This window comes from Dermochelys coriacea, chromosome 4 (assembly GCF_009764565.3).
Source record: "Dermochelys coriacea isolate rDerCor1 chromosome 4, rDerCor1.pri.v4, whole genome shotgun sequence".
Taxonomy (NCBI): domain Eukaryota; kingdom Metazoa; phylum Chordata; order Testudines; family Dermochelyidae; genus Dermochelys; species Dermochelys coriacea.
The window spans coordinates 111,804,695-111,824,257 of NC_050071.1; the positions used below are offsets into that span (position 1 = coordinate 111,804,695).

The 19,563-nt window shown below is 40.6% G+C and overlaps 1 protein-coding gene across 7 annotated transcripts in view; it reads left to right on the forward strand.

Annotated features, from left to right (window-relative positions):
* Window positions 1-19,563, forward strand: part of KCNIP4 (potassium voltage-gated channel interacting protein 4) — an 849,263-nt gene that overhangs the window by 709,809 nt on the left and 119,891 nt on the right. Inside the window, exon 2 of one of the 7 annotated variants that reach the window (XM_038400064.2) lies at window positions 11,633-11,734. The exons of the other annotated variants lie outside the window; for them this stretch is intronic. Coding sequence (XP_038255992.1) covers window positions 11,633-11,734 — 102 coding nt within the window. The remainder of the gene's footprint in view (window positions 1-11,632; window positions 11,735-19,563) is intronic. 7 annotated transcript variants of the gene reach the window in all.

The following is a 19,563-nucleotide window of genomic DNA, read 5'->3' on the forward strand; positions in this document are numbered from 1 at the left end:
AGCCATCCATTTAAAAAGGACAGTTTTGTCGGGTTGGTTGAGGTCCCCACAGACCACTCTCCTCAATAACGTCCAATGCTAGAAAACCTCTCTCATCCCTATGGATGCCGTCTCACCCCGTTCTGGAGCACCTGGGAACAGATAACCTCTGACAAATGGAGGCTGGAGATTATTCAATTATTCACCTCCCTCCCTCACCCAAACACCCTTCCCCATCCCTCTTCAGGGACCCTTCTCATAAGAGCCTGCTACAAGAGATAGACCGTCTCCTCAGCATAGTAGTCATAGAGCTGGTGCTCATACATTTAAGAAACAAAGGCTTTTACTCTCAATACTTCCTATACTCAAGAAAAAGGGAGGTTGGAGATCCCTATTAGACCTCAGAGCGCTCAACAAACGTGTCAAGGCTCAGAAGTTCAGGATGGTCACATTGGCGACAATTTTTCCAGCGTTAGAAAAGAGAGACTTGTTCTCGGCACTCGACCTATAAGATGCTTACTTCCCCATTTCAGACATACCGAGTCACAGATGATACCTCAGATTCATACTAGGCCAAGACCACTACCAGTACAGAGTACTCCCATTTGGCCTCTCATTGGCCCCCATAGTATTCTCAAAGGTCCTCTCATGGTGGTGGCTCACTTACGCTCCCAGGGCATTATGATTTACCTTTACCTGGACAATTGCCTCCCCTGGATGCATTCTTTTGCTGAAGTCCAGTGAGTTACCAGACTACCCTGGATCTATTCAAGAACCTGGGTCTGCAAATCAATGCACAAAAATCTACATTAAAACCAGTACAGAGACTAGAATTCATAGGAGCAGACCTCAACTCTGTCTGAGTAAGAGCACTCCTCCTACATCACAGATTCCTCCGTTTCTCCATGCTTAGAGTGCAATCCAGCCCCCAAATATCAGCCAGACATTGCCTTCAGCTTCATGGCCATTGGCACATTGGTGATACCTCATGCCAGATTCTGCATGAGATGCCTGCAATCATGGTTCGGTTCGGTTTACAGACTGAACAAGAACAATCTAGACAAACTGCTATTGATGCCCACTAAAATCAAACAATCCCTGAACTGGTGGAAAGACCCAGCAAACTCTTGCACGGGAATCCAGTTTGCTCAAACTTCCCCCATCACTAATTTTCACCACCAAAGCATCCCTCATAGAATGGGTTGCACATCTCAATGATCAAATGGTCTCCATCCAAGACGTGCCTTCACATCAATTTACTCAAACTCAGAGCAGTCAGGAATTCCTGTGCTCACTTCTTGCCAATGATCAGAGGTACACACACAAAGGTCATGACAGACAATATAGCCTATATGTATTACATAAACCATCAAGGAGGTGCCAGATCACCCTCCTTTTGTATGGAAGCACTAAAGCTATGAAGTTGGTGCATTTCCCATAATGTTACAATACCAGCGGCTTACTTACCAGGAGTACATAACATGATAGTGAACCGTTTCAGACACAAATTCCTACATGACCATGAGTAGGGGATGGATTCAGTGATACTCCACAACATATTCCAATGATGGGAGCCACCAATAATAGACTTGTTCACTTCTTACTGGAACAAGAAATATACCATTGTACTGCTCCAGAGTGGGTATTCGCCAGCATTCCATGAGGGACTCTCTCCGCTTCTCATGGGACAAGGGCCTCCTTTATGCCTTTCACTCATTCCCTCTATTGCTGAAAGTCTTGTTGAAAGTAAAAAAGAGAAAAATCAAACATCCTACTGATCTCTCTCACCTGGTCCAGACAGACATGGTACCCTTACCTGTCACAAATGGCTCTATGTCCACCAATGATCTTCTGATCATTTCTTACCTCCTCTTGCAGAACAAGAGATGCACTCTCAATCCCAACCTGTGGATAATATAGCCTCAAAGTCTTCATGGTTCCAGCTCATAGAGACATCATGCTCTGAAGAGGTAAAGGAAGTGTTATTACACAGTAGGAAAACGACTACCTGTCGTACTTATCTACAGAAGTGGACTAGGTTCCAGATCTGATGTCAATCCAAAAGATATGGCCCACACCAGATATGGCTACCCTACCCATAGTCCTAGACAGTATGTTGGATCTCAAGAAACTGGGACTCTAGAAGGGTACTCAATTTTTCCCCACCTGATTACAAAGAGGTTTCTCAAAGGCGTAGCTGGACCTCTTTCCCCAGCCCAAGCTTCCTACCCCACAATGGGACCTCAATCTAGTGTTACAATGACTGATTAGACTCCCCTTTGAACCCATGGCCACTTGTTCTTTAACTCGCCTTTCCGTGATGATATCATTCCTGATTGCCATCACCTCGGCAAGAAGGATAGGGGAGATAGTGGCCCTGATGGCACATCCCCCATTCACTGTGTTCTTCCCCGACAAAGTCACGCTTAGACCACATTCAAAGTTCACCCCCAAGGATTTCATGTGAACCAACACATTCACCTGCCAACCTTTTATCCTAAGCCTAAGCAGGATAATAGCCATCCTTCATATGCTAGATGTAAGGAGAACATTGGTCTTTTCTTTGCACTGGACAAGATTTTTTAGAAAATCTCTGAGACTCTTCCTCTCCATTTCAGACGGGTCCAAAAGCACAGCAATTTCAGCTCAAAGACTCTCCAAATGACTCTTGAACTGTATCAAATTCTGTTACCAGATTCCAACTTAGTACCTCCATCTACAGTCTACACACATTTTACGAGACCGGTTTCCTCATCCATCGCCTTCTCCAAGGGTATCCCTGTATAAGAAATCTGCAGAGCAGCTACCTGGGTATCGGCTCATACCTTTGCAGAACACTATGCCATCCTGGGGGACTCTGCTGCAGATGCCAAATTTGGCACCACGGTACCATCATCCATAACAGACTCGACTCCGAAGCCCCAGCCTTCAGTGAGGGGCCAAACAGACACTGCTACCAAAATTTTCCAATCAGCAGCACAAGGATGCAGACACACCTACAGTGGAACACCGATAGGGGGACACATCTCGAAGAACCATCGTTACTGCAGAAGGTGAGTAACTTCTTCTTATGTCTTTTTTCCATTTCTTCATCTTTATCATGCCTTCTTTCATCCTCTTTTCTTCCACAATTTCCCTTTGACTCTTGCCTTCCTAATTCAAACCCTCATATCTCCCATTTCCTCTGTTTGGCACATTTAGTAATTCTCAGGCTTTTCTCTCAACTCACACATAAACTTTGTTTCCAAGCCTTCCGCCCCATACCATCTCATTCTCACCTGTAGTTCAGTGAAGGTGAGCAGAAAAGTGGATTCCTCTTTCTCATCTAGGTCAGTAGCAGCATTGTACAGCTGTGCTGCCTGTAGGCTGCGCCTTTCAATGCCCAGAGTCTTAGACTGCACATGACTGTGACTCTTATAGAAGGCTGATTTGAAGTGGGTGCACACAGACAGGTTTCATGGGTGGGAGAGCAACTGCAGTGCTGTATGAGCAATCTCTGCAATGGTTCCTAAAATGCATATGTTTGCCCGTCTTGCCATTAGTTTAATCAATTCAGCTTCTTAGTGGCTCCTTCAGGTGACAGAATTGCTGGGGTTTACACAACTCTGCATTCTATGAAGCTGATGGGGACATACTGTGTGCGACCATTGTTAGTTTTTTGGCAGGGGAGGAGAGGACAGGAATTGTTTTGTTTTTTTTTAAAAAATACAGGGGATATATAACTGGTGGTAACTTTCAGGCCTGGCAAAAAATGCTTAGGCTGGCCATAGTTATAAAGAACAGCCAGCTGACAGCTCTAGGAGCTCTGGTTTTGCCTCTACCATAGAGACTTGGCTGCTCAGGCTTGATAATTATGTTGTAAACTATTATATTGCTTGTCCAGTTTGGTTACATAAGTAGTCCCTGTGAGGATTATGCCTTGGCTGCCTGAACAAGTCATGAACTGTGAAAATGAAACTAAACTTTCTTTTATCCCCATCTCCTCTCCATCTGAGCTGACCCCTGACCACCATATTGGGACTGCCCCTGTTTTGATTTTGGGAGAAAATGAGTTGTATAGCTGAAATTGGGCCCACCACAAGGAGCCTACATGAGACACCACTCATCTAATTATTGTACAAGACTGTCACCTACTAGTAAAATATTAATTTGGAAATGTGACCTGTGCAGCTAGGCATGATCCATTAACTGCTTGGTTTTATGGGACTTGTACTAACCATCCTCCAAAAATTCACATTTGGGAGTATTAGAGCATGGGGATTTTCCTCCTTACAAAGAAAAATGACCCATCATTGGTACAAAAGGGGATGTACTCTGAGCCTCATTGCCTCCCCCACCCATCATGACTTTGTGATAATTATTGATCCAGAGGAAACATAATGTCTAAGGGAAAATATTATTTGCTGTTTTATTCACTTGCCATCTGTAGACTTACATGCCAGGAAGAAAAACGGTAACTATAGTTCAAAAGCGTGACTTGTGATCTAAACAGGGCTGTAAATTATGAAACAGTACTCTGCTTGATTTCTCTGCCCAGGAAAATAAGTAAGAAAGATTACTCTGTACACAGCTTTTCCAGACTGAAACTGAGAGAAATAAAGGCAGAAAGGGACCATAATTATAATTTAGATAATGCTTTTCCTGTGAAAAAACATTTATTGCCATCAATACTCATTTCACTCATAATTCATGTCTCTTCTGCTGCTGCTGCTGCTATCTGACATTTATATGTAATAGCATCCTTGGTGTATGAGAGAGTGTGTGTCACGAGAGAAAAATGACTACATGCTTGTAACACTATTCTCTTCTGGAGGGTCTAAAATGGAGCAGCACAGATGTATGAATCTATGATTTATTTTCAGGTTTCAAAGTTGATTTCAAGGTTTCTAAAGATGAAATATATTCTTGATGCTTTGAAACAATGTGTTTTCTTTCTGCCTTTCAACTATTGTCTTTAACCTTATTTTGTGTGGTTTTTTTCTCATTATTTGCTTTTGTATTTGTTTTCCTTTATGTACTTAACCTGTAATTAATATTTTAAGATAGGCTGGTAGTGCGTTGGCAATGGCAACTGGTTTGCTGGTTAGGTGACTTGAAACCTGTGAAGTGGACAGAAATAGAGGGCAATTTAGCTATGGATTTGGTCACAGAAAGTTGAGAACATTGCCCTCACCAGCTGGTGACAGCAGCTACTGCCAAGTGAAAAATGGAACAGGATTGTAATTGGGAGCTGCTTACATACAGCCTTTGCCAATGTTAAGATGGTAAATGAAGCCTACAAAAAGAGAGGAAAGGTGAGGAAAGTTAAGGAAAAAAGAATGTAGAAAACATTGTTGATACCAATGGGTTCAGTTCTTTATTGATAAGATGTCAGATAACTTGGTTCAATCAAATTATATAAATCAGCACAATAGAAAAGGAGTTGATAATTTACCCAGGCTTCAATATTCCAAATGTATTACAATTACTATCTGTTTTTTATACCTCAGCTGTTTACAACAGATAGAAAATTCTACTTGATTAATTAAAGACCTTAAACACCTGTTCTTATCTAGTTTCCAATTATTTTGCACATCACAAAGGCATCTTATACCTGTTATCCCTAAAACATATAACTAGCACTGCTCATATTTATCAAATCTTGTTTTTCCCAGTTTCTACATGTACAAGGAACAGAGATTGTGCACAGTTTACTACAAATATATTTCCACTATATGCTTGGCATAATTTGCAAAGTATTTTACATACTTGGGAGTATGACATGTAGTATAGTATAAATATAGTATAACTTTTAGAAGTATAGCAGAATCCCGTTTATCTGATCTAACTGGGACTGGGACTGGGACCAGATCGGATAATAAAAATCCAGATAAACCGGAGAACGGAAAAGTGCAATGTTGCAGCGCCATCTAGTGGCCACAGGAGAGTTTGCCCCCTTGTGGACCAGTGTGCCGCTGGTTGTGGTTAACATGGAGAGTCAGATAAATGGAGTTCTACCTTATATGATATTGGCTAACCATGTGAATAAATTTTCAAAGTACTGTTTATAATTTATCACCACCACTAAAGGGAGAACCTCCTGAGGTTTTTTGGTTTTGTTTCTTTCATTACTGCCTTGATGTTATCTGGTGAGTTGTTTTTGAGTTGGATTATAAATAGGGCTGTCAAGCGATTAAAAAAAAATCATTAATGGCACAATTAAAAAAATTAATCACGATTAATTGCACTGATAAACAATAATAGGATACCACTTATTTAAACAGTTTTGGATGTTTTCTACATTTTCAACTATATTTATTTCACTTACAACACAGAATACAAAGTGTACAGTGCTCACTTTATATTTATTTTTATTACAAATATTTGCACTGTAAAAACCAAAAGAAATAGTATTTTTCAATTCACCTAATACAAGTACAGTAGTGCAATCCTTTATCATGAAAGTTGAACTTACAAATGTACAATTATGTGACCAGAAAAATATTCAAAAATAAAACAATGTAAAACTTTAGAGCCTACAAGTCCACTAAGTCCTACTTCTTGTTCATCCAATCGCTCAGACAAACAAGTTTGTTTAAATTTGCAGGAGATAATGCTGCCTGCTTCTTGTTTACAGTATCACCTGAAAATAGAACAGGCATTCACATGACACTGTTGTAGACAGTGTCGCAAGATATTTATGTGCCAGATGCACTAAAGATTCATATGACCCTTCATGCTTCAATCACCATTCCAGAGGACATGTGTTCATGGTGATAATGGGCTCTGCTCAATAACCATCCAAAGCAATGTGCACCGATGCATGTTCATTTTCATCATCTGAGTCAGATGCCACCAGCAGAAGGTTGATTTTCTTTTTTAGTGGTTCACGTTCTGTAGTTTCTGCATCAGAGTGTTGCTCTTTTAAGACTTCTGAAAGCATGCTCTACACCTTGTCCCTCTCAGATTTTGGAAGGCATTTCAGATTCTTAGACCGTGGGTTAAGTGATGCAGCTATCTTTAGAAATCTCAGATTGGTACCTTATTTGTGTTTTGTCAAATCTGCTGTGAAAGTGTTCTTAAAACAAACATGTGCTGGTCATCATCTGATGATACTATAACATGAAATATATGGCAGAATGTGGGTAAAACAGCATAGGAGACAAACAATTCTCCCACAAGGAGTTCAGCCAGAAATTTAATTAATGTATTTTTTTAACGAGCATCATCAACATGGAATCATGTCCTCTGAAATGGTGGCCGAAGCATGAAGGGGCATATGAATGTTTAGCATATCTGGCACATAAATACCTTGCAATGCTGGCTACAAAAGTGCCATGTGAACACCTGTTCTCACTTTCAGGTAACATTGCAAATAAGAAGTGGGCAGCATTATCTCCCATAAATGTCAACAAACTTGTTTGTCTTAGCGATTGGCTGAACAAGTAGGGCTGAGTGGACTTGTAGGCTCTAAAGTTTTATATTGTTTTGTTTTTGAATGCAATTATTGTAACAAAAAAAATCTGCATTTGTAGGTTGCACTTTCACCATAAGGAGATTGCACTACACTACTCGTATGAGGTGAATTGAAAAAATACTATTTCTTTTGTTTGCCATTTTTACAGTGCAAATATTTGTAATAAAAATAACAATATAAAGTGAGTACTGTCTACTTTGTATATTGTAATTTAAATCAATATATTTGAAAATATAGAAAAACATCCAAAAATATTTAATAAATTTGAATTGGTATTCTATTGTTTAACAGTGTGATTAAAACTGTATTTAATCACAATTAATTTTTTTGAGTTAATCGCATGAATTAACTGTGATTAATCGACAGCACTACTTGTAGTCATACTTGTGGTCAAATTCAGCTCTTACCCAGTGTAAATAACTCTGTTGACCTTTGGAGTTATGCCATTGTAACAGAATATGGTTTATAGTAAATAACAAAAGCCATTCTTAGAATATGTCTTTATAATAAAGTTAACCTGGGTGATCAGTACCTGGGTTAGCCTTGCTTAGGTCTGACCAGCCACACTGCAAAGCCATCTGAGTTAATAAGTCCACACTGGTATAGTACGTACTGCTGTCAGGCATTAAGACTTCTGGAGTTGTATGGTTCTCTAGTGCTGCAGGAGGCTGAACTGCTCTATGATTCTTTCTTAGTGAATTGTGGAAGAAGTTGTCTGTCCTAGGCACCTGGGAGGAATTGTGGGGAGGCATTGGTGGACTATCAGGACTCCAGTGGTTTAGCTTATATCTTCATTGCAAAGTGGGTGAATTACCAGCCCAAGTGTAAGCAGCACATGAGCTTTAGCCTAGCCCTAGGAAAGGCTAGCTAGCTCAGGTATAAATGTGCACCACAATCAGGCCAGAGGGTTTGTGCATAGATGGGAGCCGGGTTGGGGCAACCCCTGAGTAAGACCCAAGCTAACTTTGCATTGAAGATAAGCCCTTAAATAAACCAAATCAAGAAGAGTTGAGAAAATCAGGCCTATAAATCATTATAGATATGCTAAGTATTACTGTTGTTATCTACTAGCACTTCAGTTTTCGCAGCCTATTTCACAGTGTGCAGATGTCTACGGTATTTCACAAAAAAATACTACAACATTTAGCCTTAACTGTTTTTTTCCCCCACCGTCTCAGCAGAGATTAAAAAACTGAGCATGCATATTCTGAGATTTATTGAGATAAACTGAGATTGACATACTCTTTTTTGTGTTGAATAGTACTTTACTCTATGAACAGATCCATTGAAATCAATGGAGCTACTCATGAAGTAAGGTGAAAGAGTGAGTTTCATAATCCAACCCATAGTGATTCTACTGTGCTTTTCAATGCAGAGTTGGGGCACATGGTAGGGCAGTGAACAACCTTGCTCTGTCATCTTCTAGATTCCTACAGGTTATGTTTGAGACACATTGGCTTGGCAGTGTGAGGAATTTGTACTGTATTCTGTGGATAAATAATGGCCACTCTGCCAACTTTTACCAGCACTATATTCACTTCTAAAAAAATTCACTAACTTAGACACTTTACATTTTCCTCTGCAATACTAAAAATGGTTACCATGTTGTCCATTATAATTACTTATTGAACTCACTGACATCTAGTTATGGAGCTGGACACCTAAATTTTCCTGTATGTACAGTCCCCATCCTCCATTCTGAGGGTACGGACTTGTGCTTCTTCATGAAAACTGTTCCGTATGTCATCTCAATGTTTCAGGGAAGCAATCCTTCAGGTTAAGCATTCACAAAATGTGGGCAGAGATTCCTTGGAGGTTGCGAGGGTTGTACTGGGTGGCTGTAGCATCACAGATACCTGTATGATTCCAGGATGAACTCATTGCAGCCACCAGAAGATATAAGCTTGCTTGCTGATTCACTGTGCTATGATAAGATTGGCCAACCCCTTTACGTTATACCCATTCTTAGTGTAAAATCTTTATAAACAAAAACGTTCTTTGTAACCCTCAAGATATATGCAGAAGTTTTCAATGTGAGAACAAAATTATGCTGTCCTACCTCTTGTTTACCCCTTCTTGTATTGTCATCTCTTCCAGTTTTTCTCAACTTACCTTTGGCATTGATGATGCAAGTAGATGAGATACAGTTAAGACCACATGGACTCCACTGAATTCTATGGGCACAAGAGTAGCAAATCCAGGGTCTTGGATTGCAAGCTCTTTAGGAGAAGGAATACATCTTTTATTGGTTTTGTAAAATACCTTGCATGTCTGCAGAACTATATAGGTAGTAAATAGTAATAAAGTTGATGAGTTAGAATTAAGTTTCACTGGAATGCATTGTTTCCAGAATTAGTAACACAAAACAAAATAATAAAGATAAAACAAGACTCTTCAGCAAGCTAGATGTATATCTAGCTCACAACACAGTTGTTAGACAGCCTAGCTACTCTGCCAGTCAAAAGACAACCTGAGTTTCATGGGTCAGTTTTATATTGAAAATAATCTTTGAAGCTTGAGCTATTCCTTGAGGCAGGGACTGCCTGTTACAATGGGTTTGTGCAGTGCCTAGCATAGTGGGGTCCCTATCCTGAGTGGCGCCACTGGGCACTACAGTAATACAAATAATAATGCATTAATTGTTGTTGTTAAACAGTTTTTCAAAATAGATTCCCCAAGAGTTAATTCAGACTTCCTTGGTCCTGTGCTGAAACTGGGCCCTCCCATACACTCACAAAAGCTGACATTGCCTCGGATTTTCTCCCCTATCTGCTTTCCCTTCAGGACTGTGACTTGCATCTTTTGCCTTCTCCCTCCCTTCCTCCTCCCACCCCCATCACTCCCCACCAAAGCCTTTCCTTCTTTCCTCACTTCTTTCAACTTTTTAAAAACATTTTCCCAACTTTTTTCTTTGTTTTTAATTTTTAAAATCTTTTTAAAAGATCAACCTTTAAAAGTACTTTCATTTCCTCAGATAGCACTGCAGGCTCCACAGACTGTTTCCGCTTGCTGGCGGTGGTAGAATGGACAGTCTGTGTTCTAGTCACTCAGAATCAGGAGACGAGAGGAAGTTACATGGCTTTTCTTCATAACACTTTCCACTCAAGCATCCAGCACAAGCACAGAACCCACAAGCACGGAACACCCCAAAATTATCCGGTTCACTAGGGAGTAGCAGCTGTCCTGCCAGAACCATCAATGGGCTCCACCACACCTCATTCCTTCCCCACTCATTCTTCACCCCTGCTACCAGAACAGGAACTCTCAGGAAAAGTGCTGCCCTGTGTCAGCTGTATGTGGTAGAGATGAGAAGTGTGGGAATTGCATAATACCCAGATTGAGCACTACCTAGTTTAGGAAGATAAATCAGTTATCTGCTTTACGGTGCTTAACTCTGTCTCTTGCCCTAAACATCAGTCTAGGAGATTGTCTGTGTGTGTCGTACATTTTGTTTAACATGTACCCAAGGGGCAGGTATCTAATCTGGCCACTCCTTTTCCACTAATGCAGGCTAATATTCGTGCCAGTAATAATCTTCCTCATTTCTTAACACTTACTTTGACTAAATAGCCATATCCTCATTTCTTGTCATTTATATATAAAAATGTGTAATGAGTAGTTATAATTATTTATATGTCAAAGCACAAAGAACGGAGGAATGGCTGGGTATGGAGTAGCATTGTAATTTTCAGGAAAGGCAAAAGTGCCAGCTGGTGATCACAGTTGCTAAATAAATTATATGGTCCAAACATTTGATGCAAACTCATTTGTGGAGCTGGAGAACCTTTACGTGGGACAACAAAACAGTTTTTTTTTCATATTTGAATCACATGGCAATTAAAATAATTACAATAAAGTGAAGTGCTTGTAAATATTTTGTAACTTAAATCTTTAAAAACACCCACACTTCTTGTTCTCTTTTAAAGACATGAGTTAGTGTCTACATTTTGGTCCTTATTATGCTAGACAAACACTTTTAAAGAAGGGCACGCACAGGAAAATGCCCCGATAGAAAATATGCAAAGACAAGCAATTTTGTTGTCCTGCTCAATATTTCTGATTGATATTTTCAAGTTGGAATTGTCCCTCTGCTGTCTGTCCTTTTTACCCACCAGAATTTTGGCATGACGAGTTTTGCAGCATGCACATAAGCTGTGCTTAAGGCCATGTTAACAATCCTGATAATATATCTTCTAGGTTTCCTCTACGCTCAGAACAGTACCAAACGCAGCATTAAAGAGCGGCTTTTGAAGCTCTTGCCCTGCTCGGCTGCTAAAACGACATCTCCCGATATTCAAAGCAAGTTTTATTTTTCTCTTGATTTTGTTTTAAGGTTTGCATGTGTCACAAGCTATACTTTTTAAAATGATGTTGTTAACTGCTCATTTGGGAGACAAGATATCTGCTAATGACTCACACGATCTCCTGATGTTTAAGAGGTAATTCTGGAGGGGTATGTCTACTCCCAGCATTTTTGTCTTTACTCACATTGACGTCAAGGTGCATTGCCATGGGTAGCTGCTGTGTATTTTTCCTCTGAAAGCTAATTAAGAATTAGAGAGATAAGGTGAGTGAGGTAATAACTTTTTATTGCACCAACTTCTGTTGGTGAAAGAGACAAGCTTTTGTGCTTACAAGTTTGAAATCACAAAAAGAAAAGGAGTACTTGTGGCACCTTAGAGACTACAAGTACTCCTTTTCTTTTTGCGAAGACAGACTAACACGGCTGCTACTCTGAAACCTGTCAAGTTTGAAATCATCCTCCTTTTACCTGTAGAAGTTGGTCCTATAGACAATATTACCTCACTCCCTTTTCTTTCTAATATCCTGGGACTAACACAGCTGCACCAACCCTATAAACAATTAAGAATTAGTTCATTGGATAAATGAAATGCTTGGTCTGTATGTGGGACAAAGGTGTTATGGTTTTTAAACTGCCATTTATGGCCATCCCATAGAACAATACCAGTATAACTGGTTCTGGGGAAAAGCAATTGTAACTACTTAACAGTGCTTTGGAGGTAACACTTTACAGTGCATGTGTGAGAGAAAGAGATAAAGAAGGTGAAAGAAAAAGGAAAGACATTCCTACGTCCTTTCAGTACTCTGACTCTATCTGTGAAAGACTAAATTGTCAGAACCACCCTCTCCTGGTATAGTATATGGGCTAAATTGAATAGAGGTAAATCCACTTTAACAACAATAGGATCTTTCTCTATAAATTGGTCAACATAATAACGGGTTTAAGAGTAACTTTTTGGCCCCAATTGTGATCTGGTCCAGAAGTGTAGACCTGGGGGTCCCCTTAGCCAGACCCAGAATATGAGACTTGCAGAGCACCTGCACTGTCCCTGGTGTAACTGCAAGCAGCTTCAGGGGCTATTCCAATTTATAATAGATTTCCACAGCCACCAATGGGCAACTCTGGCAGCCCAAAATAGCTGGAGCACAGGGCAGTCTCTCTGTGTTTCCTCCCACACACAGAGCTTTCTCCTACACTGGGGAAGGCCATTATGCTAGTCCTGTGCCACTTAGGAGAACCCTTTGTGATGGGTGGAATTCCCAGCTGGAGGGTGCTGGGATGCTTTCTTGCCCCTGTATGCCATAGTAATAATACAAAGTTTCTGGAATGCAGCACAGAATCAGAGGCTGTGTGACTCTTGTATGGGACTTGGGTAAGAAATCTAGGGTCAGCATGGAGAGGAAAGGTTAAGACCAACAATTGCAGAGGGGGCGATACTCAGTTGGAGTTTAAATAGTATAATTGGAGAGGATAGAAAGTTTATAAACAAACTGGAGGAAACAGACAAGAGACAACAGGAAAGAGAGAAATAAAATCAAGTGAAAATAAGCAAAGGTTAAAAACCATAAAAAAGAAAGAAAGAAAAAAGTGAAAACAGAATAGGGATGAAAAATAACAAAAAATAAATAAAAAGAGGCAGTCAAAACAACCAAAAAGAGAGGATAAAATAGTTGGAGGTTTAATACAAAAAGAAGGAAAAATAGGTGGAGGTTAAGAACAATTAAAAGTGGAAATTGATCGGAAGAATCCCATGCACCGCTGCAGGCTGGGGACCGATTGGCTAAGCAGCAGTTCTGCAGAAAAGGACCTGGGGATTACAGTGGATGAGAAGCTGGATAGGAGTCAGCAGTGTGCCCTTGTTGCCAAGAAGGCCAACGGTATATTGGGCTGTATTAGTAGGACCGTTGCCAGCAGATCGAGGGAAGTGATTATTCTCCTCTATTCGGTGCTGGAGTATTGTGTCCAATTTTGGTCCCCCCACTACAGAAGGGATGTGGACAAATTGAAGAGAGTCCAGCAGAGGGCAACGAAAATGATTAGAGGGCTGGGACACATGACTTACGAGGAGAGGCTGAGGGAACTGGGGTTATTTAGTCTGCAGAAGAAAAGAGTGAGGAGAGTTTTCATAGCAGCTTTCAACTAATTAAAGGGATAGTTCCACAGGGGATGGAGCAAACCTGTTCTCAGTGATGGCAGATGTCAGAACAAGGAGCAATGGTCTCAAGTTGCAGTGGGGGAGGTCTAGGGTGGATATTAGGAAACACTGTTTTGCTAGGAGGGTGGTGAAGCACTGGAATGGGTAACCTAGGGAGGTGGTAGAATCTCCATTCTTAGAGGTTTTTAAGGCCCGGCTTGACAAAGCCTGTGCTGGGATGATTTAGTTGGTGTTGGTCCTGCTTTGAGCAGGGGATTGGACTTGATGACCTCCTCAAGTCTCTTCCAACCCTAATATTCTATGATTCTATGAAATTAGGTTTGGAGTTGAATACAATGTGATAGAAAATATCTTACATTGTATTCATTCATAAGTTGTCTCACTACAGACTGATCCTGAAGAGTATTATTCACTTAAGGAGTCCCATTTAAGTCAACAGGAGATGATGTGGTCCAATGGATAGGGCCTAATCTGAATATCAGGAGACTTGGGTTTTATTCTTGGCTCAAAAACAATGAGGAGTCTGGTGGCACCTTAAAGACTAACAGATTTATTTGGGCATAAGCTTTCGTGGATAAAAACCCACTTCTTCAGATGCATGGAGTGAAAATTACAGATACAGGCATATATATATATAGAGAGAGAGAGAGAGACATGAAGAGAAGAGAGTTACCTTACAAGTGGAGAATCAGTGATGACAAGGCCAGTTCAGTCAGGGTAGATGTGGTCCACACCAATAATTGAGGAGGAGGTGTCAATACCGAGAGGGAAAATTGCTTTTGTAGTGAGCCAGCCACTCCTAGTCCCTATTTAAGCCCAAATTAATGGTGTTAAGTTTGCAAATGAATTGTAGCTCTGCAGTTTCTCTTTGAAGTCTGTTTTTGAAGTTTTTTTTGTTGAAGGGTGGCTACTTTTAAATGTGTTATTGAATATCCAGGGAGATTGAAGTGTTCTCCTACTGGCTTTTGGATGTATGCTTTATATGGTAACATACAAAAGCCAGTAGGAGACTGTCATACTTTCCCATCTTTACAAAATGCTTTGTGACCTAAAGCTGAAAACAACTGAACATTGGTATTAGTCATGACTATAGGTTTGCAATTTAAGCTGTTTAGAGAGCAATCTTTCTGTATACCTGTGAAGAGCCTAGCATGCTTCTTGCTGCTATATAAATAAAGCTTCTGTTTTTCAGGGTTTATTAATTTCATTTTTCAGGGGTTATTTTTAGCAATTTTTGAGTTTTTTTGTAAATGTCAAAAAATCAGGGAGTTTGGGGGCTTTCTCTGTATATATTGTAATGCGTAATCTCTTTGTAATGTTCCCTAGTGTGGTTGAGCATGTACTATTTCAAAAAGCAGTATGTTAAAGTGCACTAGGGAACCTTTAGTGTCTAGCAGGGTCTACATAGATCAATTAATGAGTAATATGTTAGTGTGCTTTAGAAATCACACTCCCCTAGTTCACAATACTGCTCCATGGAGACCAGCCCTTAGATACAAGTAATGATTTCCAGTGTTTTTTCTGGTGTTTGTTTGATAAATATCGATTTTAGTGGGAGTTTTTGTATCATGGTGTCTTTCAATGTTTATCAGTTAAAACCTAAAATTATAAACCCTATATACAAGTACTAGTAATCTGCCCTCCCACCAATAAAATAGATTGTTGCACAAACAATAAAAAAAGTATTTACAAAGAAGTTTTTAGCAGGAAACTTGTACTTGCTTGCTAATAAATGGTGTACACCAAGTAAGGTAAGTTGAAGTAAAACTTACATAAAAGTTAACTGTATTTGGGAACAGAATATTAAAAAGGGAACTTGGAGTCAGTATCTTTCTTTGTGCTTTAGCTGGTAATACAGCACTAATTTTAAGTTTCAAGGCAACTGAAGATACTCATCACTATTTATTACCACCTTTTGACATAACTGCTATTGGGTTTGGCCAGACAGCATTTCAGAGTACTAGAAAGAAACTGATCATTACCAAAACATAATTTGTTTTGTACATTGTGAACTCTTAAGTGACTAAAAGAAAAGGAGTACTTGTGGCACCTTAGAGACTAACAAATTTATTTGAGCATAAGCTTTCGTGAGCTACAGCTCACTTCTGAGCTGTAGCTCACGAAAGCTTATGCTCAAATAAATTTGTTAGTCTCTAAGGTGCCACAAGTACTCCTTTTCTTTTTGCGAATACAGACTAACACGGCTGCTACTCTGAAATCTTAAGTGACTGTAAGGGATATAATTTCAAAACAAGTACTTGATGACCATAAAAACAGACATGCACACAATTATGTGCGTTAAATCTTAATTTCTTTCCTCAACTCAGATAATATTGCATGGAAAATGGATAGATACTTGCATGCATAAAGGCCCCAATTCAGCATTCTATCCATGTTCAGCAAAACATTTAAATATGTGCTTTATTTTAGCTATGTGCTTAATTCTCATTACTTTTAATGCAATGTAAACCCAGGTTTAAAGTTAAGTACATATCCTTGCCAACTCTCTGAATTTTTACACTAGTGACATGCTTTTGGATGGAGCTGGAGCCATTCTTGCAATGATCCAAGAAGCTCCAACCCTCTGATGGACTTGTTGGCCTCTTAGGGCAGAGTAAGAAGTTGGAGATGCTGTAGACAGAGCTCTCTTCTTCCCTATAGCAATGCAAAGTATTCTCACATGAGCAGGGAGGGAGCAAAATAAGCCCAGCCAGCTCAGGGTGGCTCTCCTTCCTTCCTTCCCTCCTCCTTTGACCAACCGGTGCTTCTACTCTGCCCCTCTCCCTCCCCTTCCCTGCAGCACCCTGTCTGGGAAGGAGTAGAGTAGAGCAGTGATTCTCAAAGCCGGTCCGCTGCTTGTTCAGGGAAAGCACCTGGTGGGTCGGACCGGTTTGTTTACCTGCCAGGTCTGCAGGTTTGGCCGATTGCGGCTCCCACTGGCTGCGGTTCGCCGCTCCAGGCCAATGGGGGCTGCGGGAAGCGGCGTGGGCCAAGGGACATGCTGGCCACTCTTCCTGCAGCCCCCATTGGCCTGGAGTGGCGAACTGCAGCTGGTGGGACCTGAACCTGCGGACATGGCAGGTAAACAAACCTGTCTGGCCCACCAGGGGTTTTCCCTGAACAAGCGGCGGACCGGTTTTGAGAACCACAGGAGCAGAATGAAAAGCTGGGGGAGCTGCCAACAGCCTAGAAGAGGGAGAAGAGATCCCACTGCACCATTCTCCCGGGCATCGGAGAGGAGCAGAAGTGAGACTGGGGAAGTTGAGCTGATGCTGGGAGTAGAACTAATATGGTGGGCTGAAGTAATGGGGTGAAGGCTGGATAGGAGATGGGTAAATGTGGGAGTGATTGCTTCTGCAGCAGAGGCCAAAATCACCTGACCCAGTATATTTGGGAGAGAGAGCCACGTGAATTGTCACACATTGGGAATAGGTAGGGGAGTTCAAAATCAAGACAGATTTCCTCTCCCTCCCTCCCCCAAAGAAAACAAAACTACAAGATAGTCTTTCTTTTAAAAAATCTTATGAATTTTTGGGGTCTTAAGGTTGGCAGTACTTAAGTGCTTTGCTGAATGACTTAAGTACGTGCTTAAATGCATTGCTGAATTGGGACCAAATTGAGGGATGATGTACAGAAAATAGATAGTTTTTGTTCATGCTGTCTGGAGAGGCTCACAAGCATGAATACCAGCCTCAGGGCAGTCTATCAAGAAGCAGGCCACAAACCCCAAACTGGTTGTGAGTTCTATACTTAGATTTGATCAACCAAGTAACAAGTGTAAACTCCTCAGGCAATATACATGGAATCACAGACAGCCCCCAGGGGCATTTTGGTCTATCTTGCCACTCACTTATCTTGAACATAAGAACGGCCATATTGGTCAGACTAAAGGTCCATCTAGCCCAGTATCCTGTCTTCTGACAGTGGCCAATGCCAGGTGCCCCAGAGGGAATTAACAAAACAGGTAATCATCAAGTGATCCATCCCCTGTCACCCATTCCAGCTTCTGGCAAACAGAGGTTAGGGCGACCATCCCTGGCTAATAACCATTGATGGACCTATCCTCCATGAATGTATCTAGTTCTTTTTTGAACCCTGTTATAATCTTGGCCTTCACACCATCCTCTGGCAAGGAGTTCCACAGGTTGAATGTGCGTTGTGTGAAAAAAACCTTCCTTTTGTTTGTTTTAAACCTGCTGCCTATTAATTTCATTTGGTGGCCCCTTGTTCTTGTATTATGAAGAGTAAATAACACTTCCTTATTTACTTTCTCTACACCACTCACGATTTTATTGACCTCTATCATATCCCCCCATAGTCATCTCTTTTCCAAAATGAAAAGTCCCAGTCTTATTAATCTCTCCTCATACGGCAGCCATTCCATACTCCTAATCATTTTTGTTGTCCTTTTCTGAACCTTTTCCAAGTCCAGTATATCTTTTTTGAGATGGGGCAACCATATCTGCACGCAGTATTCAAAATGTTGGCATACCGTGGATTTATATAGAGGCAACATGATATTTTCTGTCTTATTATCTATCCCTTTCATAATGATTCCCAACATTCTATTCGTTTTTTTGACTGCCGCTGCACATTGAGTGGATTTTTTACAGACAACTATCCACAATGACTCCAAGATCTCTTTTTTGAGTGGTAACAGCTAATTTAGACCCCATCATTTTACATGTATAGTTGGGATTATGCTTTCCAATGTGCATTACTTTGCATTTATCAACATTAAACTTCATCTGCCATTTTGTTGCCCAGTCACCCACTTTTGAGAGATCCTTTTGTAGCTCTTTGCAGTTTTCCTGGGACTTATCTTGAGTAGTTTTGTATCATCTGCAAATATTGTAACCTCACTGTTTACCCCTTTTTCCAGATTATTTATGAATATGTTGAATAGGACTGGGCCCAGTACAGACCCCTGGGGGACACCACTGTTTACCTCTCTCCTTTCTGAAAACTGACCATTTATTCCTACCCTTTGTTTCCTATCTTTTAACCAGTTACCAATCCATGAGAGAACCTTCCCTCCTATCCTATGACTGCTTACTTTGCTTAAGAGCCTTTGGTGAGAGACTTTATCAAAGGCTTTCTGAAAATCTAAATACACTATCCACTGGATCCCCCTTGTCCACATGCTTGTTGACCCCCCCTGAAGAATTCTAATAGTTTGTTGAGGCATGATTTCCTTTTACAAAAACTATGTTGACTATTCCCCAACAAATTATGTTCATCTGTGTTCATCTGACAATTTTGTTATTTACTATAGTTTCAACCAGTTTGCCCAGTACTGAAGTCAGGTTTACCGGCCTGTAATTGCCAGGGTCACCTCTGGAGCCCTTTTTAAAAATTGGCATCACATTAACTATCCTCCAGTCATTTGGTGCAGAAGCTGATTTAGATGGTCACTTTACACCAAAGATCACAAAATACTCTGAGGTTACTATGAGTCCCAAGGGACCAGTCATTTACCTGAGGTCAATTCACACCTTTGATGACACACCAAAGATAGTGCTTGTAGCCAATCCTGTAACAAACTAACTAAAGGTTTATTAACAGGGAAAAATAAATGAGTTATTTACAAGGTTAAATCAGGTGACACACACACAGACACACACACAAATGAGTTAGTCAATCAAAGTGGGCCATTTCCAGCAGTTGACA